Below are 20218 nucleotides of genomic sequence, written 5' to 3'. Positions count from 1 at the left end.
CAAAAGATCTGAAAACAAAGTTTTGGTGCAGTCCCATGAGACCAGTGTGGTTGTTGATCTCCCATTCACCTCACTGACGTCCATGCTGTCCATTGTTTACCTCACAGTGTAAATGTGTAATGATGTTGTCAACGGGATAATGTATGAGAGGGAGGAAGAAAACAGAGGAACTGCTGGCAGTCTGGAACCACACCAAGGCGGGTCCATCCTGGTCAGAAAATGTGTCGACAACACTTACGTTTCAGTGTGAATGTGGTATAAGTGGTTTATGTTCCTTCTCTTCAAACACCTCGTTCTCCTTTTTCAAGCATCTGAGCTGATAACTTTTTTCTTTTCTTTCTTTTATTTTTTGAGGTAGTGTTTCATAGGGTGAAGCACAGATAAAGATTTTTTCGGTCGTGGCGGGTCGTGTGTCTGACATCTGAAGACATCTGTCTATTTGGAACCATGATTTCAGGTCTTTTGCTGATTGGATTAGGCAATGCCCTGATTTATCGACGAAATCAAAAAACGGTGACGGTTGTCCAGCCCCATAAAGCTGCCAGGCATGATTGGAGCGATGGGCAGAGCTGTTGGCACTCAGACTGTGGCTATCGACCGCAAATTGGATAACATCATGGAGAAGCTTTCGGCTTTGCAAAGGGAAATGGAACGATTTAGAGGCCAGAATGGACAAACAGAGTAGTCATGCAAAAGAACTTACTTCCACCAAGACCAAACAATCCCAGTCTTATCACACAGCACTGGCCAACTCCCCTGAAGATCATTGCAGTGAGACGCTCTTGTATTCCTGCCCCACTCCCATAGACACCTGCTGATAGTTGACTCTGTTTGGGACACGATCAAGGTTGTCTCTGGACTGAGGCACCAAGATTGTGATTCTAGGCGAAGCAGCTCTCCAGGCCTACACAGACACACACATATGGACAGATATGCAATCACACCCCCTACCCCCACATCCAACGCCTTTGTGCTTTTACCCCCTGGTGTGACAAGTGGGTCCACAACTAGCGCCCGGTGGCTGCAGGAACGGATTGCTGCTTGGTTGCACTGGGTTTTACCTCTACCCCTACCCCGCTCACGTACCCCTCTCCCACCTCCCCCTCACCCCCTTCCCTGATGCAAGTCCTCACAGGAGCATAGTATGGGGGTTGTTGTCTTTTCTCCTCCCCTCTCCTCAAGTCACTCTGCATCTCTCTTTTCGATCTCTGTCTTCCTGTCCTGTCAACCCCCATTTTGTCAAAGTGTATGTATGTTTTATATATGTATGGGCGGGTTGATGGCTAATTTCGCTGGTACTTGTACTAGTGACAATAAAAGATTTTTGACTTTGAATTAAAACAAAGACCACTCCCTCCATCCTCTCAGCTACTTTCTATAAAGATGGCTTCTTGATCAGGACTGAGTCTACAGGTCACATGACCAGGTTTCTAAATTAATTGACTGTCTACATTTTCTTTATCACTTGTTCTGACTACAGGAAACTAACTAAACTAACTAAAAATTGTCCCAAATGTTCTTTTTGGACAGAGAGCAGAGTATTTGGTTGTTGAGTGGATTCATCAACATCAACATCAACATCAGACAATGTGACAGAGTCACACTGCTCTGTGGAAGACCACAAGATTTGTTCCTGCAATGAAACTTGCTGACATGTAGCTAATAAAAAAAGGAAAGAAGACTGTTTTAGTTTCTATGAAACTGCTGCTGGTCTCATTTCAGTCAGATGCAGAATGGAGGGAACATCTGTCCAGAGGCTGCTGGGTGAGTCTGATCTGCTGGATGTGTGTTGGTGTCTAAACGCTGAGAGATGATCACTGCTGCTTCCCACAGCACAACAGTCATTAAAACTCAAAGTGTGGTTTCTCTTTAGTTCTGGGCTCTCTGCTGTGCTGCACAACAAACCAAGGTTAGTCAACTTCCTCTGTTACAGTCTGATACTCACTGAGTCTGTCCAAGAAACGCCATCAAAACTCTGTGTCTTTACTGTGTGAGAGTGAGTCCAGTGACCAGCTGCCTTAAAGGGACACTTCACCACTTTTTATGTGGATATTCAGTCTGTGTTGATGCTAGTTGGAGCCAGTTGAAGCCAGAACTTCCTCTGAGCTATAAAGACATAGAAAGCTGAGCTTCCTGTTCACACAGTCGTTGTTAAACTGTCATGATGTTCAACAATGTGTTGTCTGAGTTGCTGTGTGTCTCCAATCTAGACAGTGGTTGTTACTTTTTCATCCTAAACTACCGTTATTCACTCAGTGAGGAGTAAAGCTTTCATGAACTGTGAGAAAAACACACACAAACTCAGGCTGAAGTTCATAGAAGCTGAAATGATTTAGTTTCTTTTCACATCTGAGAGAAATTTGATCCAAGGAACCATCAGTCTCTGTTTGGGCTTCAGTTTGTGGACGGTCGACTCTGGATGTATTTTCTTGCAACGCTAATGCAGCTGCAGCCTCTGCTTCTCTCTGCTTCCTGCTCTCTAAGCTGGAAAAGATGAATCCCTGACTGTCTGTCTGAGTCCATACACTGTAAAAAAAAAACATTTTTACTGTTGGAGACATGGTTAGTTTATGACTTGTGGAAATCTAGAGGTTATTTAATGAGGACAGAAATGTAAATGATCAATGTTGTTTCATCTGAACCCTCCCAGCTCGTCTGACTGTGAGTCCCAGCAGCTCTCAGGTCTTTAAAGGAGACTTTGTGTCTCTGAGCTGTGAGGAGAACGACAGCTCTGCTGGATGGACTCTGAGGAGAAACACCACCACAGGACAGAGGACTCAGTGTGGAGCTGGGTGGGGAAAACCAGTTGGTTCTTCCTGTAACATTAACTACATCTTCCCATTGGACAGTGGAGTTTACTGGTGTGAGTCCAGAGAGGGAGCAACCAGTAACAGCATTAACCTCACTGTCTCTGGTAAGCTCAGACTGTGGAGTTAGTATTGATGAAGCTGTGTGGAAATGGATGAAATGCTGTAGTTTGTCTCTGTGTTGAGGTGGACCAGTGATCCTGCAGAGTCCTGTCCTCCCTGTGATGGAGGGAGATGACGTCACTCTGCTCTGTAAAACAAAGACCACTCCCTCCATCCTCTCAGCTACTTTCTATAAAGATGGCTCCTTGATCAGGGCTGAGCCTACAGGCCACATGACCATCCACCATGTTACCAGGTCTGATGAAGGCCTCTACAAGTGTCACATCATCAGTCATGGAGAGTCTCCATCCAGCTGGATCACTGTCACAGGTGAGGAGCTTCACTTTGATTTCAACTCTTATTTCATGCACATGTTCATCTGACCAGGTGAGATTCTCTCGACAGAGAAAACTACAACAACCCCTCCGCCCACATCTTCTTCTCCACCTCCCACCACTATTGAGGCCACACCCCTGCCACCATCCTCCCTCCACCTTGTCCTCAGACTGATCTGCCACCTGGTGGTGTTCTGTCCATACTTCATCTCCACTCTCCTCATGGTGTCTTTATGTCGACACAGACCAACAGGTAACATTCACTGATCAGTCAATCAATCAATCAATCAATCAATGACAGGTTTCTGATTTTTTTCACTCTCTGCATTTTCTTTATCACCTGCTCTGACTACAGGAAGTAAACTCTCAGTCTCCATGATGATGATCCCGCCCTCCCAAGCTGAACAGGAATTGGATGACGACTATGAGACATTAATGTTTTCACCACAGAGCATCACTTCTGAACAGTCTCTGACAAATATTGACCAGAAATAAAAATGGCTCTTTGAAGGAAAAAAGGTTTTGTGTCTCTCTGTCAATGTTTAGTCTTTTGTCTTTCCGATCTTCAGTTTTATCTTCATATAGAAGATATCCCATCCCAATCCCTTGGGAATAGGACTGTTGTAGAAGGTCCAGGGTGTGATGTCTCCTGATGTTTGTGTCTTTTCATTTCTATTCATTAATTCCTGTTATTTTGTCTTCTTTGTCTTTTTCCTCTGTCTTGCCCCTTTTTGCTTGGTCTGCCTTCTCCACCTGAACTCCATGTACTGAACCTGCTTTATTCTTGGATTAATCGGTTGCATGTTGCCGAGTCAACATAAAAAGTCCCAGCTTAGTTAAACCAGGTGTGGATTGTTAGGTGTGTGTTCACATTATTCTTGGTTGAAGTGCAGGCTTGTTAACTGGTGTTTTCTTGTGTGTTACTTTTGATCTTGTCAGAAGGGAGAGATGTTGGTTGAAGTGTAGTTGCATGTCCCATCTCCTCTCATCACCTACTGCTGCTGGCTAGGCTAGGCTAGTTAGTAGCTGACTGCTGGTCTGCTGGTCGGTTTTTCAGTTGGACTCGGCTTCTAAATGAGTTTTGCCTCAGATCATGGCACGAGGGATTGTAACATCTTGTCCTGTGTCCTACTTTACCACCACTGAACAAGAGTTACTTGGACAACATGAACAATTAAAGGACACTATAAAAATGGCAACACCAGCGCAATTAAAAAGGAGAGAGAAAAGCCTGGTGGACAATAATGGACCGCTTCAATGCATATGTAGCCCAAACATGTACAATTCATAAACTGTACTCCACTGGAACTGTCATAGTTACAGTTAAAGGATGCAGTGCTGATTAGTTACTCATGTTATGTAGAGTTTAATTTAGTTTAAAGAAATGATCTACTCTTTTATTCAATGTTTTGGCCCATGATCTGTTTCATTCATCATCCTTCTTAAAGAACAAACCTGTCTGTCCAGTAAAGGACAGGAAAGCAGGTGAAAATCAGATAGAAGAATATTCTGCGGTCTAGTGAGGTACTATAGTGTAGCATAAATAGAAATTACCCATTGAAGTAATAGATTTGTTGTCTGCTGACAATGAATTTCTGTATGATTTTAGCGGTCAAGAAAAACAAATCCCATAAAACTCCCACAGGGGGTGGCCCACAAAGCCAAGAGCTGACCCCAGCGGAGGAGCTGGCAGTGGATCTTAACAAAGGGAGGCCAGTGATAAAGGAGGTCCGGGGAGGGACCATGATGGACTCAGTCCGAGCAACGGTGGCAGCTCCTTCAGAGATACAGCTCCACTACAGTTTAAACACATTTAACAATATTATACTATCTGACTTTGAATTTTCATGCAGTGTCTGGGGACATGGTTGCACTTTTGGAGCCACCAGAAGATGATCCAGTTAGTTCTGTACATTTTATTAAATAACAGGCTTGGCTTGTCCTTTAAATGTCCATGTGAGTTCTTTTGATTCACGTCTGCATGTATGTGGCAGGAGGAGTGAACCTCTGCAGATGAGGAGACGCTGTCACTGGACACCAGAATGCGTGAGGTATCATGTCAATGCTGGGGAGATCCGCTGCTTGTTTAGTCCAACATGAATACAGGTCGGTGATGTGGTGCTAATAAAAATATGTGTTACAGGACCCAGAGACTGTACAGCCTCAAAAGCAGGCTGGATACATGGAGAGTATATGCAGAAATAAATCTATACACAAATACTGCTGGTGATTGACATTTTTTGCACAGAATCCACAAACTATAAGAGTTGTTTACACAGAACACCTGCAGAAACAGACAGAGCTGACAAAATTCAGAGAGAAAAGGGAAATCCAGAACTGGTGGAAATTAAAAGGAGAACACTGAGAAGACTGGACATAGATATATATATACTATGTTCAATCAATCAATGTTGTTCTCATCAGCCATGATTGAGATCATCTGTGCAACTCCAGCAACCTTTGAAAGTAAAAATCTAATCAACTGCAATGGTCCACATATTCAAAAACCTCTGAGAGCACTTCAACACTTCTTTATTAGCATTGTAATATAACACTAAACCTGATAGTAATAAGACCAAATGAATGAGTAGAAAGATTGAATTTAAAAAGAAAAGTCAGAAAGATGTGGAACCCTTTAGATCCAACAGTAAAGTCACTTTCTTTGATACTTTTTATCAAAGGGAACAGGAGGAGGCAGGATCAGATAAGTGCAAACGTTTCTTTACTTGAGACTTCCAACATACAAAAAACTTCAAACAAAACACTTCCTACTTCCTGTTTCACTACTCCTGCTCTGCTTCTTCCTCATCCCCTGTTCTGGTGTGAAACTACCACCCCCTAGTGTCCACCACAATATAATTATTTTTTTTCTCTTTCCCATTTGTTTAACATCTGTATTGTACTGTCTGATTTTGTTGTATCATTTTGAAGCTTTCAGTGTTGGTGTTGTCTTGAATTAGGAAGAGATTCCAAATAAACCTTTTTTTCTTGCTCAAATATTTTGTCTATTGATGAGCTAATGAGCTTTTAGCCTTCATACATAATCTGTGCTAATAAATACTACTAAAACTAAAGGTCAACCAGCAAATGAAATGACTGTATTTATAATATTTGGATGCATGACGATGAAATTATCAAAACTCTATAAAACACATTAATTTCTCACATGTTGACAGGAGATCCACCACAGGATTGTTCTCTTTCATATCAGGTCAGCATGCCACTGTATGGGTCTCTCTCCAAGAGTGAGCTGTTTCAGGAGACAAATGGCACTCATCTAAACAGACACTGCAGGGCAACTGATAACCAGCCCCGCAGAGCTTATCATGCCTCAGCTTTGGCCGCCAGGCTGGCGAACACTAACTCCTTGTTGCTGCTCTATTTGGAGGGCCTGCTGCAGGACAGCTCAGGGAGGGCGTTGCCTGGTGAGGTCTTTGCCCCCCCGTGTGAGGCAGCCTTGGAGCAGTCTCGCAGAACAAGGGAGCTCACATGCTCTGTGAGATTTGCACCGGGTCAGCCAGACTCTCCAGCGTTCCTTTCGCAATGACGGCAGTGGAACTGCTCATTTTGGAGGCACCAGTACTCAGTCAGCTGGGGGCCAGCCCCGCCGTCGCTGATAGTTGTTTAGCCTCCCGCCACACGATTCTCCCCTCAGCACCTGGCTCACTGGCGCCGGTGCACTCAGTGTCCTTGGGTGCTGAGTACACTGGAGTCAGGATACAGAATTGTTCCCACCCTCCTGCACAACGGGGCAGGTCACCAGTCCCGTGTAGCAGAGGTCGTGGCCCTACTACAGGAGGGGGCAATAATGCCAGTCCCCAGCGGGAAGGTGCACTGCTGGTTTTATTCAACCTACTTCCTGGTTTCCAAGAAGGACGGTGAACTCCATCCATCTTGAACCTGAAGGGATTCAACAGTTTCCTGAAGCGCCTCCCTTTTCACATGCTTCGGTTGTCAAGCCTTCTGTCATCCATACACCACAGCGACTGGTTCACTCCAGTGAACCTGCACGATGTGTACGTCCACATTCCACGAAGGTGTTGAGTCACCTCGAGTACCTCAGGCTGGCACTAAACAGGGAGAAGAGTCGCCTTGTTCCAGTGCAAAGGATAGAATATCTAGGTTTGGATCTGGATTCGAATCTGATGAGAGCTGTCCTCACCATGAAGAAGACAGCAGTGCTGATGGACGGCTTGTCACAGTTGACGGTGGACAAGCACGTCATAGTGGAGTGTAGCCAGAGGCTATTGGGCCTCATGGCGGAGGTATCTCAGGTGGTGCCACTGGGCTTGCAGCCCCTGCAGCGTTGGCTCACAATGCTCAAGGTGAGCCTACACGAGGATGGCCGGAAGCTTGTTCCGGTGTCCCCAATTTGTTTTCCAACGCTGGCAAGGTGGGCCACTGTCCTGGGCCTCAGGGAGGGCATTGCTCTGGCCCTACTGTGCTCCAGTGTTACCATAACTACAGATGCCTCGGAAATAGGCCGGGGGAGTGGAGGCTTCACCCACAGATTGTGGATGCCATTTGGGCGTGGTTCGGACAGGCCCAGGTAGATCTCTTTGCCTCACAGGAGACCACCCATTGTCCGCTGTGGTATTCCATAGCAGGTCCTGCGGGGACACTGGGGGTGGACGATCTGGCGGGCCAATGGCCCCAGTGCCTGTTGTGTGCCTTTCCTCCCTTTCTACTCATACCGGCAGTACTGGCCAAGGTAGAGATGATGGGGGCCAGGGTTCTGCTTATGGCCCTGGAGTGGTAACTGCAACTGTCCAATCTTCACCTAATTGGTAGCCTTGTCTGGAGCAGGCTAGATGCAGAGGATAAATCACCATGGATAAAGTTAACCTGCTTTTGTGCAACCAACTTGAAGCTAAGTTTATCCAGGATAACCAATATATCCAGGATTAATCCCTTATAATAGTTACGTGCATCTGCCCTCTGTTCACTCAGATCTGAAAATATAGGATTGGTGCAGACCCATGAGGCCCTTCAGTGGTATAAGTGTTTTTTGTTGTTGTTGTTTTATTTATTTGTTTGTTTGTTTGTTTGTTTTTACGTAGTGTCAGGCACAGATAAAGTCCCTTCAAAGAAGGGACTGGTGAGAGGTTTGAGGATGAAGAGGTAGTTTCCTTGCAAAGATCAGGCTTCTGGCTGTTGTAGACCATGCGGTTCTGTTCATCTTCAGACTGATGAAAGTTCAGATCAGACTCTCTTTCTCTTCTTCCTCCTTCATTATTCTTTCTCTCAGTCAGTTTTGTCCCACCGGGCTGTCGGAGGCTCCGTGTTAGCTTAGTGGGAAGAAATTAGAAATTCCTGATTCAAGGTGTGGTTAGGGACATGGTCTTAACACCTTCTATGAAACAAAACCTCAAACCAGGTTATGTAACTAACAGCTTGTAAGTGTATGTTGCGTTATCTTTGTCACTATCTCTAGAATGTCATGATTTAAACCTTTAAAAACAGTTTACCAGTGTTTGTTTGTTCTAAAGTCGTCTAAATGGAACAAAACCCTCCACAATACACACTTCAATTTCATCTGTGGTCTTTTGTCTCTATCTATTGGTCAAAGGGTGGTACTACACATATTAAACACTGCCTGCGTTTCCTACTAGGCATTGAGACATGTACTAAAATGTCTTGGAGTCTAATGTTATTATTTTTATGGAGTCTGTAATGTGCACAGTGGCAGAATTTGATAGATTAAATGTCCAACTGTTGATCTGTGTGTATTATTGTGTGAATCAGTAGTATTTTGTAGCCAGATTCCCCTTAAAGAGGTAAAAATCCAATGTGGTTGGTTTGATCCAAATGGTTTTAGTCTTTACCAGAACCTTTGTAGAATATGTGAGCTTTGTGGTATTTCAGCACAATCATAGCTATTATTCACTGGACAGTTTGTCAACAACAAGCTTCTTGGGCTTGTTTTCTTCCTCCATGACCCAGTTTCTCTTCACATATAGCTCATGGACTCATGTCCTGACATTTTCTTTTCGAGTTCACTGCGTTCCAGCAGAAGACCCTCATGGAGGGATGAGGTTCTGATGCTGGAATGCAGTGTTGGTTCATCCCCAAACATGACGATGCCGAAACATTTAAACCAAACTATTCTACTCTGGTCTCATCTGTCCACTAAAAATTGTCCCAAATGTTCTTTTTGGACAGAGAGCAGTGTCTTTGGTTGTTGAGTGGATTCATCAACATGAACATCAGCCAATGTGAGAGAGGCCTTTAGCTGCTTAGAAGCCCTGGGCAGCGATTGCTGAACCTGAACCTGACTGAACCTGCTTTCTAATTAAAGAGACTGCTTTGGAAAATACTGTTGTTTTAAAATCATGCATTTGGGTCTATCCATTGTGTGCTTGTCAGATCTTTGACACAGGGCTGTGGATGCTGGGGGGTGTTGCACAAAAGTTGGATGATGACTTCCTTTATTTGCTGAGCCTTGTTGGTGCTTTAATTGGTTGCACGTTGCCGAGTCAACATAAAAAGACGCGGCTTAGTTAAGCCAGGTGTGGATTGTTAGGATAAGTGTGTGTTCACATTATTCTTGGTTGAAGTTTAGTCGCATGTCCCATCATTTCTTACCTAATGCTGCTGGCTAGGCATTTGTAGTCCAAACGTTATAGTGGTATATTGTGGAAGTCGAAAGGAACACGAGGAGGCAGGATCGGATAAGTGCAAACGTTTCTTTACTTGAGACTTCCAACATACTAAAAAGTACAAACAAAACACTTCCTACTTCCTGTTTCACTACTCCTACTCCTACAGAAAATGTTTCCACAACCCTTTAATATCAGTGTGAATGTGGTGGTGTATGTTCCTTCTTTTCAAACACCTCGTTCTGCTTTTTCAAGGATCTGAGCTCATAACAATTTTTTTTTTTTTTTTTTTTGACATAGTGTTTTATAGGGTCAAGCACAAATAAAGTTCTTTTCTCTTAGTGTTTTGTCACATGAGATAATGTGGTTTCATCTATGAGTTCTTTTTTTCACCCCAAGTTTTAGAAACTGTTAGCTGCTGTTAAGAAAATTGTGGATAAGCTGCTGCAGAAAGAGGAAGGAAGAGGCTTTTAGTGTCAAACCGGTCAAACTGCTGCTGGTCTCATTTCAGTCAGCTGCAGAATGGAGGGAACATCTGTCCAGAGGCTGCTGGGTGAGTCTGATCTGCTGGATGTGTGTTGGTCTCTAAACGTTGAGAGATGATCACTGCTGCTTCCCACAGCACAACAGTCATTAAAGCTCACAGTGTGATTTCTCTTTAGTTCTGGGCTCTCTGCTGTGCTGCACAACAAACCAAGGTTAGTCAACTTCCTCTGTTACAGTCTGATACTCACTGAGTCTGTCCAAGAAACGCCATCAAAACTCTGTGTCTTTACTGTGTGAGAGTGAGTCCAGTGACCAGTTGCCTTAAAGGGACACTTCACCACTTTTTATGTGGATATTCAGTCTATGTTGATGCTAGTTGGAGCCAGTTGAAGCCAGAACTTCCTCTGAGCTATAAAGACATAGAAAGCTGTATGCAATGAATGCACAGCGCTATATGTCTGTGGAGCAGTAAGAAACAGACGAAAACATCAGTATGCGCCCAACTCAAGTGCCATTTTATTCTGCCCTTTTTACATCAATATTAACCTAAACATGTTTCTATATCAAAAATAACACAAACAGTATGTCCATTAACTGATACCATCTTCTGTATCTTCAGTAACAACCTCAGCCCCACCCACATCTGCAACCCCCCTTCCCAACAATGCTGAGATCACGCCCACCTCTCCATGCTCAGGCAACCTTGTCCACAAAGTGGTCTACAGCGTGTTGGTGTGCTGTCCAAACTTCATCTCCACTCTCCTCATGGTGTCTTTATGTCAACACAGACCAATAGGTAACATTCACTCATCAATCAATCAATCAATCAATCAATGACAGGTTTCTGAATGAATTCACTGTCTATATTTTCTTTATCAGTTGTTCTGACTGCAGGAAGTGAACTCCCCATCTCCATGGTGATGACCCCGCCCTCCCAAGCTGAGCAGGGATTGGATGACGACTGTGACAACATCAATGATTTCACCACAGAGCATCACTTCTGTTATAAGCCACAGTTCTTGTATCTGGAGATGCACTCATTAGTTCAGTTCTCAGCCTTTGGGTTGTGTGTTGTTTCATGTGATCATGTGGCTTTTGTCTGTGTGATATTTTTGTTCTATACTTGTTGCTACTCCAAAGGAAAAGACTGTGCCTGTGTCAAATTACTCCTCCCTGAAAGAAGAAAAACTCAATCAAACAAATGAAATGGAAATATTTTACTGATTTTACTTCTGGTAACAGCTGATTAGTGTCTACAGCAGCTTGGAGGAATCTCATCCCAGAACAGACCCAGTTGAGTTGTGAGATGTTGGTGGTTTCCTCTCATCAGCTGATGCTCCAACATTTCTACTGGATGAAGGTCAGGACTTTGACTTGTTCCTAAACATTCATCTGGTTCTTCTGGAGAACCACTGGTGTTCTTGGGCTCCTTGTCTTCACCCATGACCCAGTTTCTCTTCATATTCAGCTCATGGACTCATGTCCTGACATTTTCTTTCAGAGTTCACTGGTAGAATTCACAGTTCATTGGTCCATCAATGATGAGCAGATGCAGCAGAAACCAAACCAGGACATTAGCGCCCCCATGTTTCATGGAGGGATGAGGTTCTGATGCTGGAATGCAGTGTTGGTTCATCTCCAAACATGACGATGCCCACACATTTAAACCAAACTATTCTACTCTGGTCTCATCTGTCCACTAAACATTGTCCCAGATGTTCTTTGTGGACAGAGAGCAGTGTCTTTGGTTGTTGAGTGGATTCATCAACATGAACATCAGCCAATGTGAGAGAGGCCTTTAGCTGCTTAGAAGTTCCCCTGGGTTCCTCTGGTTCCTCTCCCACTATGATGGAGTGATGTTTGTTGGTGGACCACTCCTGTGGAGGGGAACAGTCGTCTTTAATCTGTCTGACTCTCTGTGGATTATTTGTGGCTTCCAAACTCTTTAGAGATGGTTGTGGAACGTTTTCCAGCCTGATGAGCAACAACAAAGCTTTTTCTGAGCTCCTTTGTCCGTTGTCATCATACACTTCAACACAAACATGTGTTGTGAAGATCAGACTGAGACAGTTTCCTGATTTATAGCTAACTGTACAGAACTGAGTCTCATCACATTGATGGAAACACTGTTGTTTGTATTCACCCGTCAGTGAGTACGAAAATCATCAGTTTGGAGATTTTTCAAAGTATACTGGTTTGTGTTGAATTTAATTTATTTATTATACATTTGTTACTGAATGTAACCAACACCTCAGCTCTTCAACAGTCCTCTTCGTCCTCATTTCTCCTGCTCTGTAGGGTGTCTCTTTCTATTTTCACCGGCATGCTTGACTTCCTGGGTTTCTTCTTTGGAGTTGACTCCCATCTCCACTGCTGATTGGTCAACTGACTGATGGAGGTTTCTTTTTGTTTTCCTTCTGCGACGCAGGAGTCGTGTGATGCAGGTTGATTGTAACTCACCGTCATTGTATCTGTGGTTGGGCTGCGTGGAGCTGGACCAGTGTCGTTGGCTCGAGGGCTGAGGAGGTGGTGACAGCGTTCGACTTGACTCGCCACAGGAACTATGAGGGGAATGAGGGAGGGAGGTGAGGGGAGAGGAGGCGGAGGCAATGTTGGCTGGTTATTTAAACAGTGATTATTGTCTTGGTTCAGAGTCCGAGATGGAGGGAGGGGTGAAAGAGGAGGGGAGTCGGCTTGACAGGGCGTGTTGTGCTGACAGCCGTGTTGAGGGTTTGAATGACAATTTACACCATTCCTCATCGTGTGTGCTTGTCTTTGTGCATCATTATTGTTTGTCCACAGTGCGTCCCTCCACATATGTGTCTGAGGGTCATGTTTGTGAGTCTGCTCAGTCTCATGTATCTGTGTTTCAGTCTGTTTGACCGTCTGGTCTGATTGTGCGTTCTGGCTGCCGCCTGAGTGCAGTCGTGGGTTTGGATTGGCGCTGTGTCGGTTTCGGCTGCGCAGTGAGCTGAAAACCATGGTACAACCCACCACGGTGCAACAGTGTTTGATCTTCAGGTGGACAGCGTTGTAGTGGATCTTCAAAGTACCTACACACACGAAAGAAAAGCAGTGATATTGTTAAGTACCAACGTCAGGACTAGAGACTATAGGGAATAGTAATAATAGGGTGGATTTAAAATTTCTCTGGTGGATGGTTTGATGGAAGTGACGACTTATGAAGGACAAGGATGTGAATCAAACCCTGAGGAAACCCAGAACACTAGATGACTAAATGTCCAAAAAGAATTTGAGAAAGGCAACTGAACTTGTAGACTTTTGAGAAGATGTTTCATCTGAGAAGCTTCTTCAGTTCTAATTGGTGACTGGTGGGATGTTGAGGTTTAAATAAGAAACTCTGTGGGTGTAGCCCATGAGAAATTGGTACAAATAAAGTGTTCATTAACGACTGGATACTTACCTGTAGTTGAGGAGGGACTATTTGTCCCTGTCCTCTTTAATTATGAATGTTGCCCTTACCCCTGTGAATGGGGTTCAAACTTCTTGGCAACTGAAGTTAAGACTGATGGCAGATTATAGCTCAGTCCACCTCCTCTATTTAGAGAAGTTTTTTGTCCAATCTGACATAGATGGCTTCCTTTACTCCTATTTTAAACCATTAAAAATCTCTAAGGTAAATATCTAGTCATTAACGGACACTAGTTGTTCCAGTTTCTGGTCTTTAACAAAAACAAGGCAAGTAAGTCTTTCTGATGGATGATACCCACAAGATAAGAAGCTACTCAGATGAAGCATGTTATAGAAACTCTACAAGTCCAGTTGCAGTTCTTAAATGTTTTTTTGGATATATCATGGATGTTGAAGAATCTTCACAGACACTAGGTGATTAAAATATGCACTTGATATATTGGTAAAAACCAGGACAATGACACGTCTAAACCACAAAATTGGAAGATATTGAGTCCACAAGGTACACCACAATACAAGCTATGCAGAGGACCTTGAATTGAAACCCTCACAAGTCTGTGCACACAAACGTCAGTAAAGGACCTTCCATTAAACCATGGGCAATTCAGTGACACAAGAAGGGGATCTTGATGTAGCCCTTGGGGAACTCCACAACAATAAGAATGGTAGAACTTGAATTGGACTCCAAAAAACAAAAACCCAAAATGCAAAACCAGAAAATGGTTTGAATTGAACCCCAAACCCCAAGCTCCAGGGAGTACCTTAGGTTTTATCTTGTGCAATTTTGTGAAACTAAATTAGCTGGGCATTTCTGACTTGAGTTGTCTGTGATACAAGATCAGTCTCAAATCGGACCAAGATGATCAGCAAAAGTCATTGAATTAAACCTTGGCCAATGAGAGGTCCTGTGGAACCTCAAAATGTAAAATCAATAGAAGACATTGAATTGGACTTTAGAGGAAGATTAAACCACAAAATTGGAAAGAGAGTTTTAACCCCGAGGAATCTCTTGAACTGAACCATGTCCAACTCAAGATCAGCTGGCCTGGAAGCATGCCTCAGCTTGGACAACATGAAGATCTGGAAATGCCCTTTAATTAAACTCTCTACAACTCTGTGTGGATCTCAGTGTAGACCCTGGGGAACCCCAAGTTTTAAGATGAGTAAAACATCTGCCCCGGGAGATAGTGTGACCTAAGTCATCAACTCAGCAGAGTACATAGACTTGAGTTATTTAATGTGCAATAGAATTAGAGTTAAACCACGGCATCCCTACCTTTATCGTAGAAGCTTTTGCCACAAACACCACAGCAGACCCTCCCCTTCCGACCTCCTGCAAGGGAAGGTGAAGAGAAGGAGGATAGGGAAGATGGAAGAGGATGCAGGGACGAAGATGAGGATGGACGAGGATGAAAGGAGGAAGAAAACGAGGAGGTGGTGGTAGGACTGAGGAAGGAGGAAGAAAAGGACGGGAGAGGATGCAGAGAGGATGATGTGGATACTTGCAACTTCTTGGAAATGTTCAGAAGCGAGGAGGAAAGTGAGGAGTTGGATGAATAGAGTGAAGTTGAAGAAGGGACTGGTGAGAAGTTTAAGGATGAAGAGGTAGTTCCCCTGCAAAGATCAGGCTTCGGGCTGTTGTAGACCATGCAGTTGTGGTCGGACCTGGGAGGGTTTGGCTTATCAGGATCTGTTTTAACTTTTAACACCTGTTCATCTTCAGAGTGATGGAAGTTCAGATCAGACTCTCCTTCTCGTCTTCCTCCTTCATTCCTCTTTCTCTCAGTCAGTTTTGCCCCCCCGGGCTGTCGGAGGCTCTGTGTTAGCTTAGTGGGAAGAACAAGCTCCTGGAAAAAGAGAAAAAAGAAGAAGAACAGGAAGGTCATGAAGCTTGTGGGAAGTGGCACACTCACACAGCTTGGAAGACAAAGCATTTAATTACCTTGGTGGGGGGAACCAAACACTGGAAGGCAGAGCTTGGAAAGTGGAAAGGCAGAAGTAAAGAGAGTCCACCTGGGAAGCTTTCAAAATGTTGCAGAGTGTCGAGTTGCTCAACAGGAATGTTTTTCTCCACAAGTCTGACACCAGCTATGAATTGTGAGTCTCTTGAGTTCCTTAACATCGTCAGAGTTCCCATATTGGTGTTGATGTTTGATTGGAAGCTCTTTAAGGTGAGTTTTAGCTCTGGATCGGAGATGTGATTGACAGCCTCCATGCACTGAATGGTCATCAACTCGACTATGGGGCGTGTCTCGCCGAAGCGAAGGAACTGTTGGAGGATGAGCAGCTCTTCTTCAGGAGTCGCCATGAACCAGTGGTCCAACACCTTTCCTCTGGGATACTGGGGAGAAAACGACTCTTAGACCCAGAGCGAGCTTTTCAAATTTTCAAATAACAAAACTCTGTGTTTGGTCCCAACAAATAACAACTGTTATTCTAGAAAGAAGGAAGACTAAAAACTTTAGGTTTAACCTAGCATGTAAGTCAAATACAGTCGAGTCAGGTCACGAAATCAGACGAATAGGAACAGACTGGCGTGAAAGTTCTCAGTCATCCAGGTCACGTTACATCTAAAACAAAGGCAGCTGAATTTGTTGAGTTTTATTGAAGACGTTTAATCCAAGTGGCTTTTTCAAATCTGAGGTTTAGTTTAGGTTTTTGTTTAAAAGATCCAGATACTCAACTGCATTTAAAGGATGCGGTTCAAATTAACTTCCTGTTATTCACACTTAGTTCAATGACTCCACTGATCAGAAATTCAAGGTGTGGTTGAGGACATAGTATTAACACCATCTATCCCACAAAACCTCAAACCAGGTTATCTAACTAACAGTTTGTGGTGTTTTCTTTGTGACTGTCTCTAAATGGAACAAAACCCTCAACAATACACACTTCAATTTCATCTGTGGTCTTTTGTCTCTATCTAGTGGTCAAAGGGTGGTACCACACATATTAAACACTGCCTGCGTTTTCTACGAGGCATTGAGATATGTACTAAAATGTCTTGGAGTCTCATTTTATTATTTTTATGGAGTCTGTAATGTGCACAGTGGCAGAATTTGATAGACTAAATGTCCAACTCTTGACCTGTGTGTATTATTATGTGAATCAGTAGTATTTTGTAGCCAGATTCCCCTTCAAGAGGTAAATATCCAACATGGAGGAACAGTTTAGGTTCTTTGGTTTGATCCAAATGTTTTTTTTTACTGGAACCTTTGTAGAACATGTGAGCTTTGTGGTATTTCAGCACAATCATAGCTATTATTCACTGGACAGTTTGTCCACAACAACCTTCTTGGGCTTGTTGTCTTCCTCCATGACCCAAATGTTCTTTGTGGACAGAGAGCAGTGTCTTTGGTTGTTGAGTGGATTCATCCACATTAACATCAGCCAATGTGAGAGAGGCCTTTAGCTGCTTAGAAGTTCCCCTGGGTTCATCTGGTTCCTCTACCACTATGATGGAGTGATGTTTGTTGGTGGACCACTCCTGTGGAGGGGAACAGTCGTCTTCAATCTGTCTGACTCTGTGGATTATTTGTGGCTTCCAGACTCTTTAGAGATACAGCTCATGGAAGGATGTCCTGACATTTTCTTTTAGAAATTGCGGCGACTAAACATTCTTGTTAACTGCTGCCTCATCGTTCACAACATCTTTAAGCAATTTCAGTCATTTTTATGCAGAAATGTAGAAAATTGGGACAGGTGCAAATACTTTCAAGCAAATCTATATTTTAGTTTAATAATCCGACACTAGATGTTGACATAGCACAGTACAGTTGAGTGTGTTGGTGTTCACCTGCAGCATGTACCCTCTAACATAGTCCCCCAGGCTCCAGTTCAGGGCGTGCAGTATGTGGCCGACCTGACGACGGAAACCAAGAGTAATCTGTTACACTGTTATCTATTGTGTGTAAATATCTCCACTGCTTTCCTTCCAGACGCTGAGCTGTACCTGCTCTGGGGTCAGGACGCTGTAGAGGCGGTCCAGTAATATCTTCAGCCGGACGGGAACGGCCTGAGCTCCGTACAGGACCAGGGAGCTCAGGTCGAACACCAGCCCAGGAAGGGCCACCTCCACTGGGCCGCAACGGGACGGAGGATGGGCCTGGAGCTTATCGAGGGCTGGAGGAGAATATACATATCTGGCCAGTCAGATTAATTAAAAATAAAGATTATGAGCCATCCAGGTCATGGTTTATCCAAAAAGTGTTAAAGAAAGGCAACTGGATTTGTAGGGTTAGGGTTAGGAGAAGATATTCGCAAAATGTCTTCTTAGAAAAACCCTACAAGTCCAGTTTCTTTTCTCTTTTTTGTGATTAAATGTTTTTTAACAGCAATTATGACAAATTAACACTATGCACAAATTTTATCCCATAATCATTCAAAAATAAACAAATCATGGCCACTAAAACAAGATGCGATTATTATTAGGGATCCAACAAGGTAAGTTATGACCAAATATATTCATTTAAATCGTCTCACAAGTCTGGTTTTGATTTCCTCTGCTGCTGGTTTCCATCTTAAAGCAATTCTTCTTTTTTTTGCCACCGTTAGGCCAGCGAGTATTATTCCTCTTTGACAAAGGTGTATTTAAAGATGATATATTGTATTAAAATGAGTATTGCTGTAAGTAAGGATATAGCAGATATAACCTGCTGCCATGCGGTGAAGCTTAAAAAGTGTTAAATAAGTTCGATGCACAAATTGAAAGTGAATGAGGTGGTGATCTGGGTTTCTGCGAGATGAAAGTATATTATAGTATGATTGATGATCAGCTTTTTGGATAAGACGATATGGATTCAGTTGAAAAAGGCAGGCGTGCTCTCTCCAGATGCTCGTACTGATGTGATGACAGCAACGCCTGACTTCATGTCACCGTGGCGACTGCACACATCTGCAGAGCATCTGTCGGTTCTCGTTTTGTCAAGACGTCGGCCGTTCTCTGCGATTAAACACCTGATTATAAATGTTTAGGACCCCATGGTCCCCAGGTGTCTGTGACATTAATGTTCGACTACTTTTGACTGAAAACTCCAGTGAGCAGAGTGTGAAGCTTCGACACAAACATTTACATCAACTTTACCGTGAGCCACCCAGCCGTGTCCACAGTGGTCACATGACCTTAGCTGGACACTTCCTGGTTTGAAACGCACACAGCTGCAGCTGGACACGGTGCACCTGATGGACTGGACCAGGACCAGGACCAGGACCAGGCAGACACACAAACAGAGTTCATCAGTTTATTATTAGAGACGTTTAGCACGTTTTTCACGTTTTCCATACAGACGTGAGAAAGGCTGGAGTCGGTACCTGGTCTGTGTCTGGACTCATCCTCATGTCCTGTGGTAGAACAGAAAACATCTGATTGGTCAAATAAAACTGAAACCTCCGTCTCATTGGTCAAATGGATTATTTTACACTTGAGTTAATCTTTAAAAAATATTTCTTAAATTTTTGGCAAATGAATAAATTAAAGAATTTGTTACTATGGATCTGATAAATGATTCTCTCTAGATAAAACAATAAATATATTAATCATATTTTGCTTTATTACATTGTATATTATACTATATCTTATAATATATATAATTTTATTTATTTTAATACATGTTTTACTTATTTTTTTATTCCAAATAATACATTTTAATTCTGTATAAACAAAAAAATGAATATTGAAATAACCTGTTGTTAAAATGAAACTGACCTTACTGTTAAATTCTTCACTAATAATAATTTACCTAACTAAAATGAAAATAAGAAACAAAGTCGTACCATGTCAAATATTTTTTTTGACTTCTTATAAATTGGTCTTTTGGAGACTGAGCATAAAAAAAAAGAACAAATGTCATATTAATTTGTAAAATGTGGGTTTTCTATTATTAAATATATAGTAATAGACTTTTCTATTCTAATATTCTCAACTATTCTCTGTGATATTCATTATTTAATATTTTAATTTAACTTAAATTAACTAAAATTATTTTATATTATAAATATAATAAAATATAATATTTGATATATTTTTTATTTTTTATATATTTTATTTATTTTTAAGTTTTTCTTTAGTCATTATTTCCCCTCAAATAATACATTTTAATTGTATATAAACAAAACTAATTAATATTAAAATGAAACTGACCTTCGCTGTTAAATCTTCCACTGATGAAATAAAATCTTCTCGGTTTATTCGTCCCAGTTTCTCTTTCTACTTTTATTTCTTCTCTTCGTCTCTTCAGTGAACCACCCTCACCTCGTCTCCCTCCATCTCTGTAAAACTCCCCTCTTCTCTCTATCTCTTATTTATATGTTCAGCATTTTCTTTCTTTTGAAGTCTCTCCATCCTTTGACTCCTCCCCCCATCGGCTATGAAGCGATGTGATTGGACGAGTGCCTTCTTCTGTTCTTTATAGGAGAAATGATGACAATGACTTTGTCTGAGATTATTAAATTTAAATCA

General features: G+C 42.7%; 2 protein-coding genes across 2 annotated transcripts; one reads left to right on the top strand and one right to left on the bottom strand.

Moving 5' to 3' along the window:
- The first annotated feature begins 1702 nt into the window (after positions 1-1702).
- On the top strand, positions 1703-12706 carry LOC125022957 (Fc receptor-like protein 5). The gene is made up of 7 exons (XM_047609970.1): positions 1703-1764; positions 1874-1909; positions 2651-2914; positions 2994-3239; positions 3315-3497; positions 11224-11350; positions 12628-12706. The coding sequence occupies exons 1-7, from the start codon at positions 1734-1736 to the stop codon at positions 12704-12706; spliced, it is 966 nt and encodes a 321-aa protein (XP_047465926.1). The 5' UTR covers positions 1703-1733.
- A 1659-nt stretch (positions 12707-14365) lies between these two features.
- LOC125022943 (zinc finger protein basonuclin-2-like) lies at positions 14366-19098 on the bottom strand. Its single transcript, XM_047609949.1, has 8 exons — positions 19072-19098; positions 18845-18947; positions 17714-17883; positions 17558-17623; positions 15704-16102; positions 15264-15608; positions 15038-15094; positions 14366-14443 (listed from the first exon to the last, which is right to left on the bottom strand). Exons 1-8 carry the CDS (start codon positions 19096-19098, stop codon positions 14366-14368), a joined length of 1245 nt encoding a protein of 414 aa, XP_047465905.1.
- Positions 19099-20218: the final 1120 nt, after the last annotated feature.

This window comes from Mugil cephalus, chromosome 1, assembly GCF_022458985.1.
Source record: "Mugil cephalus isolate CIBA_MC_2020 chromosome 1, CIBA_Mcephalus_1.1, whole genome shotgun sequence".
Classification (NCBI taxonomy): Eukaryota; Metazoa; Chordata; class Actinopteri; order Mugiliformes; family Mugilidae; genus Mugil; species Mugil cephalus.
This window is presented reverse-complemented; position numbering and strand designations above follow the sequence as displayed.

Bases quoted from the DNA above. Each gene is read 5' to 3' on its own strand.
- LOC125022957 (XM_047609970.1), top strand. From the start codon at position 1,734: ATGGAGGGAACATCTGTCCAGAGGCTGCTGG. The intron at 3,240-3,314 runs GTGAGGAGCTTC...TTCTCTCGACAG, and splicing joins CAGCTGGATCACTGTCACAG to AGAAAACTACAACAACCCCT. The intron at 3,498-11,223 runs GTAACATTCACT...TTCTGACTGCAG, and splicing joins ATGTCGACACAGACCAACAG to GAAGTGAACTCCCCATCTCC.
- LOC125022943 (XM_047609949.1), bottom strand. From the start codon at position 19,098: ATGAGGATGAGTCCAGACACAGACCAG. The intron at 17,884-18,844 runs GTAAAGTTGATG...ATTCTCCTCCAG, and splicing joins ACACGGCTGGGTGGCTCACG to CCCTCGATAAGCTCCAGGCC. The intron at 15,609-15,703 runs GTAATTAAATGC...CTCTTTTTCCAG, and splicing joins GTTTGGTTCCCCCCACCAAG to GAGCTTGTTCTTCCCACTAA.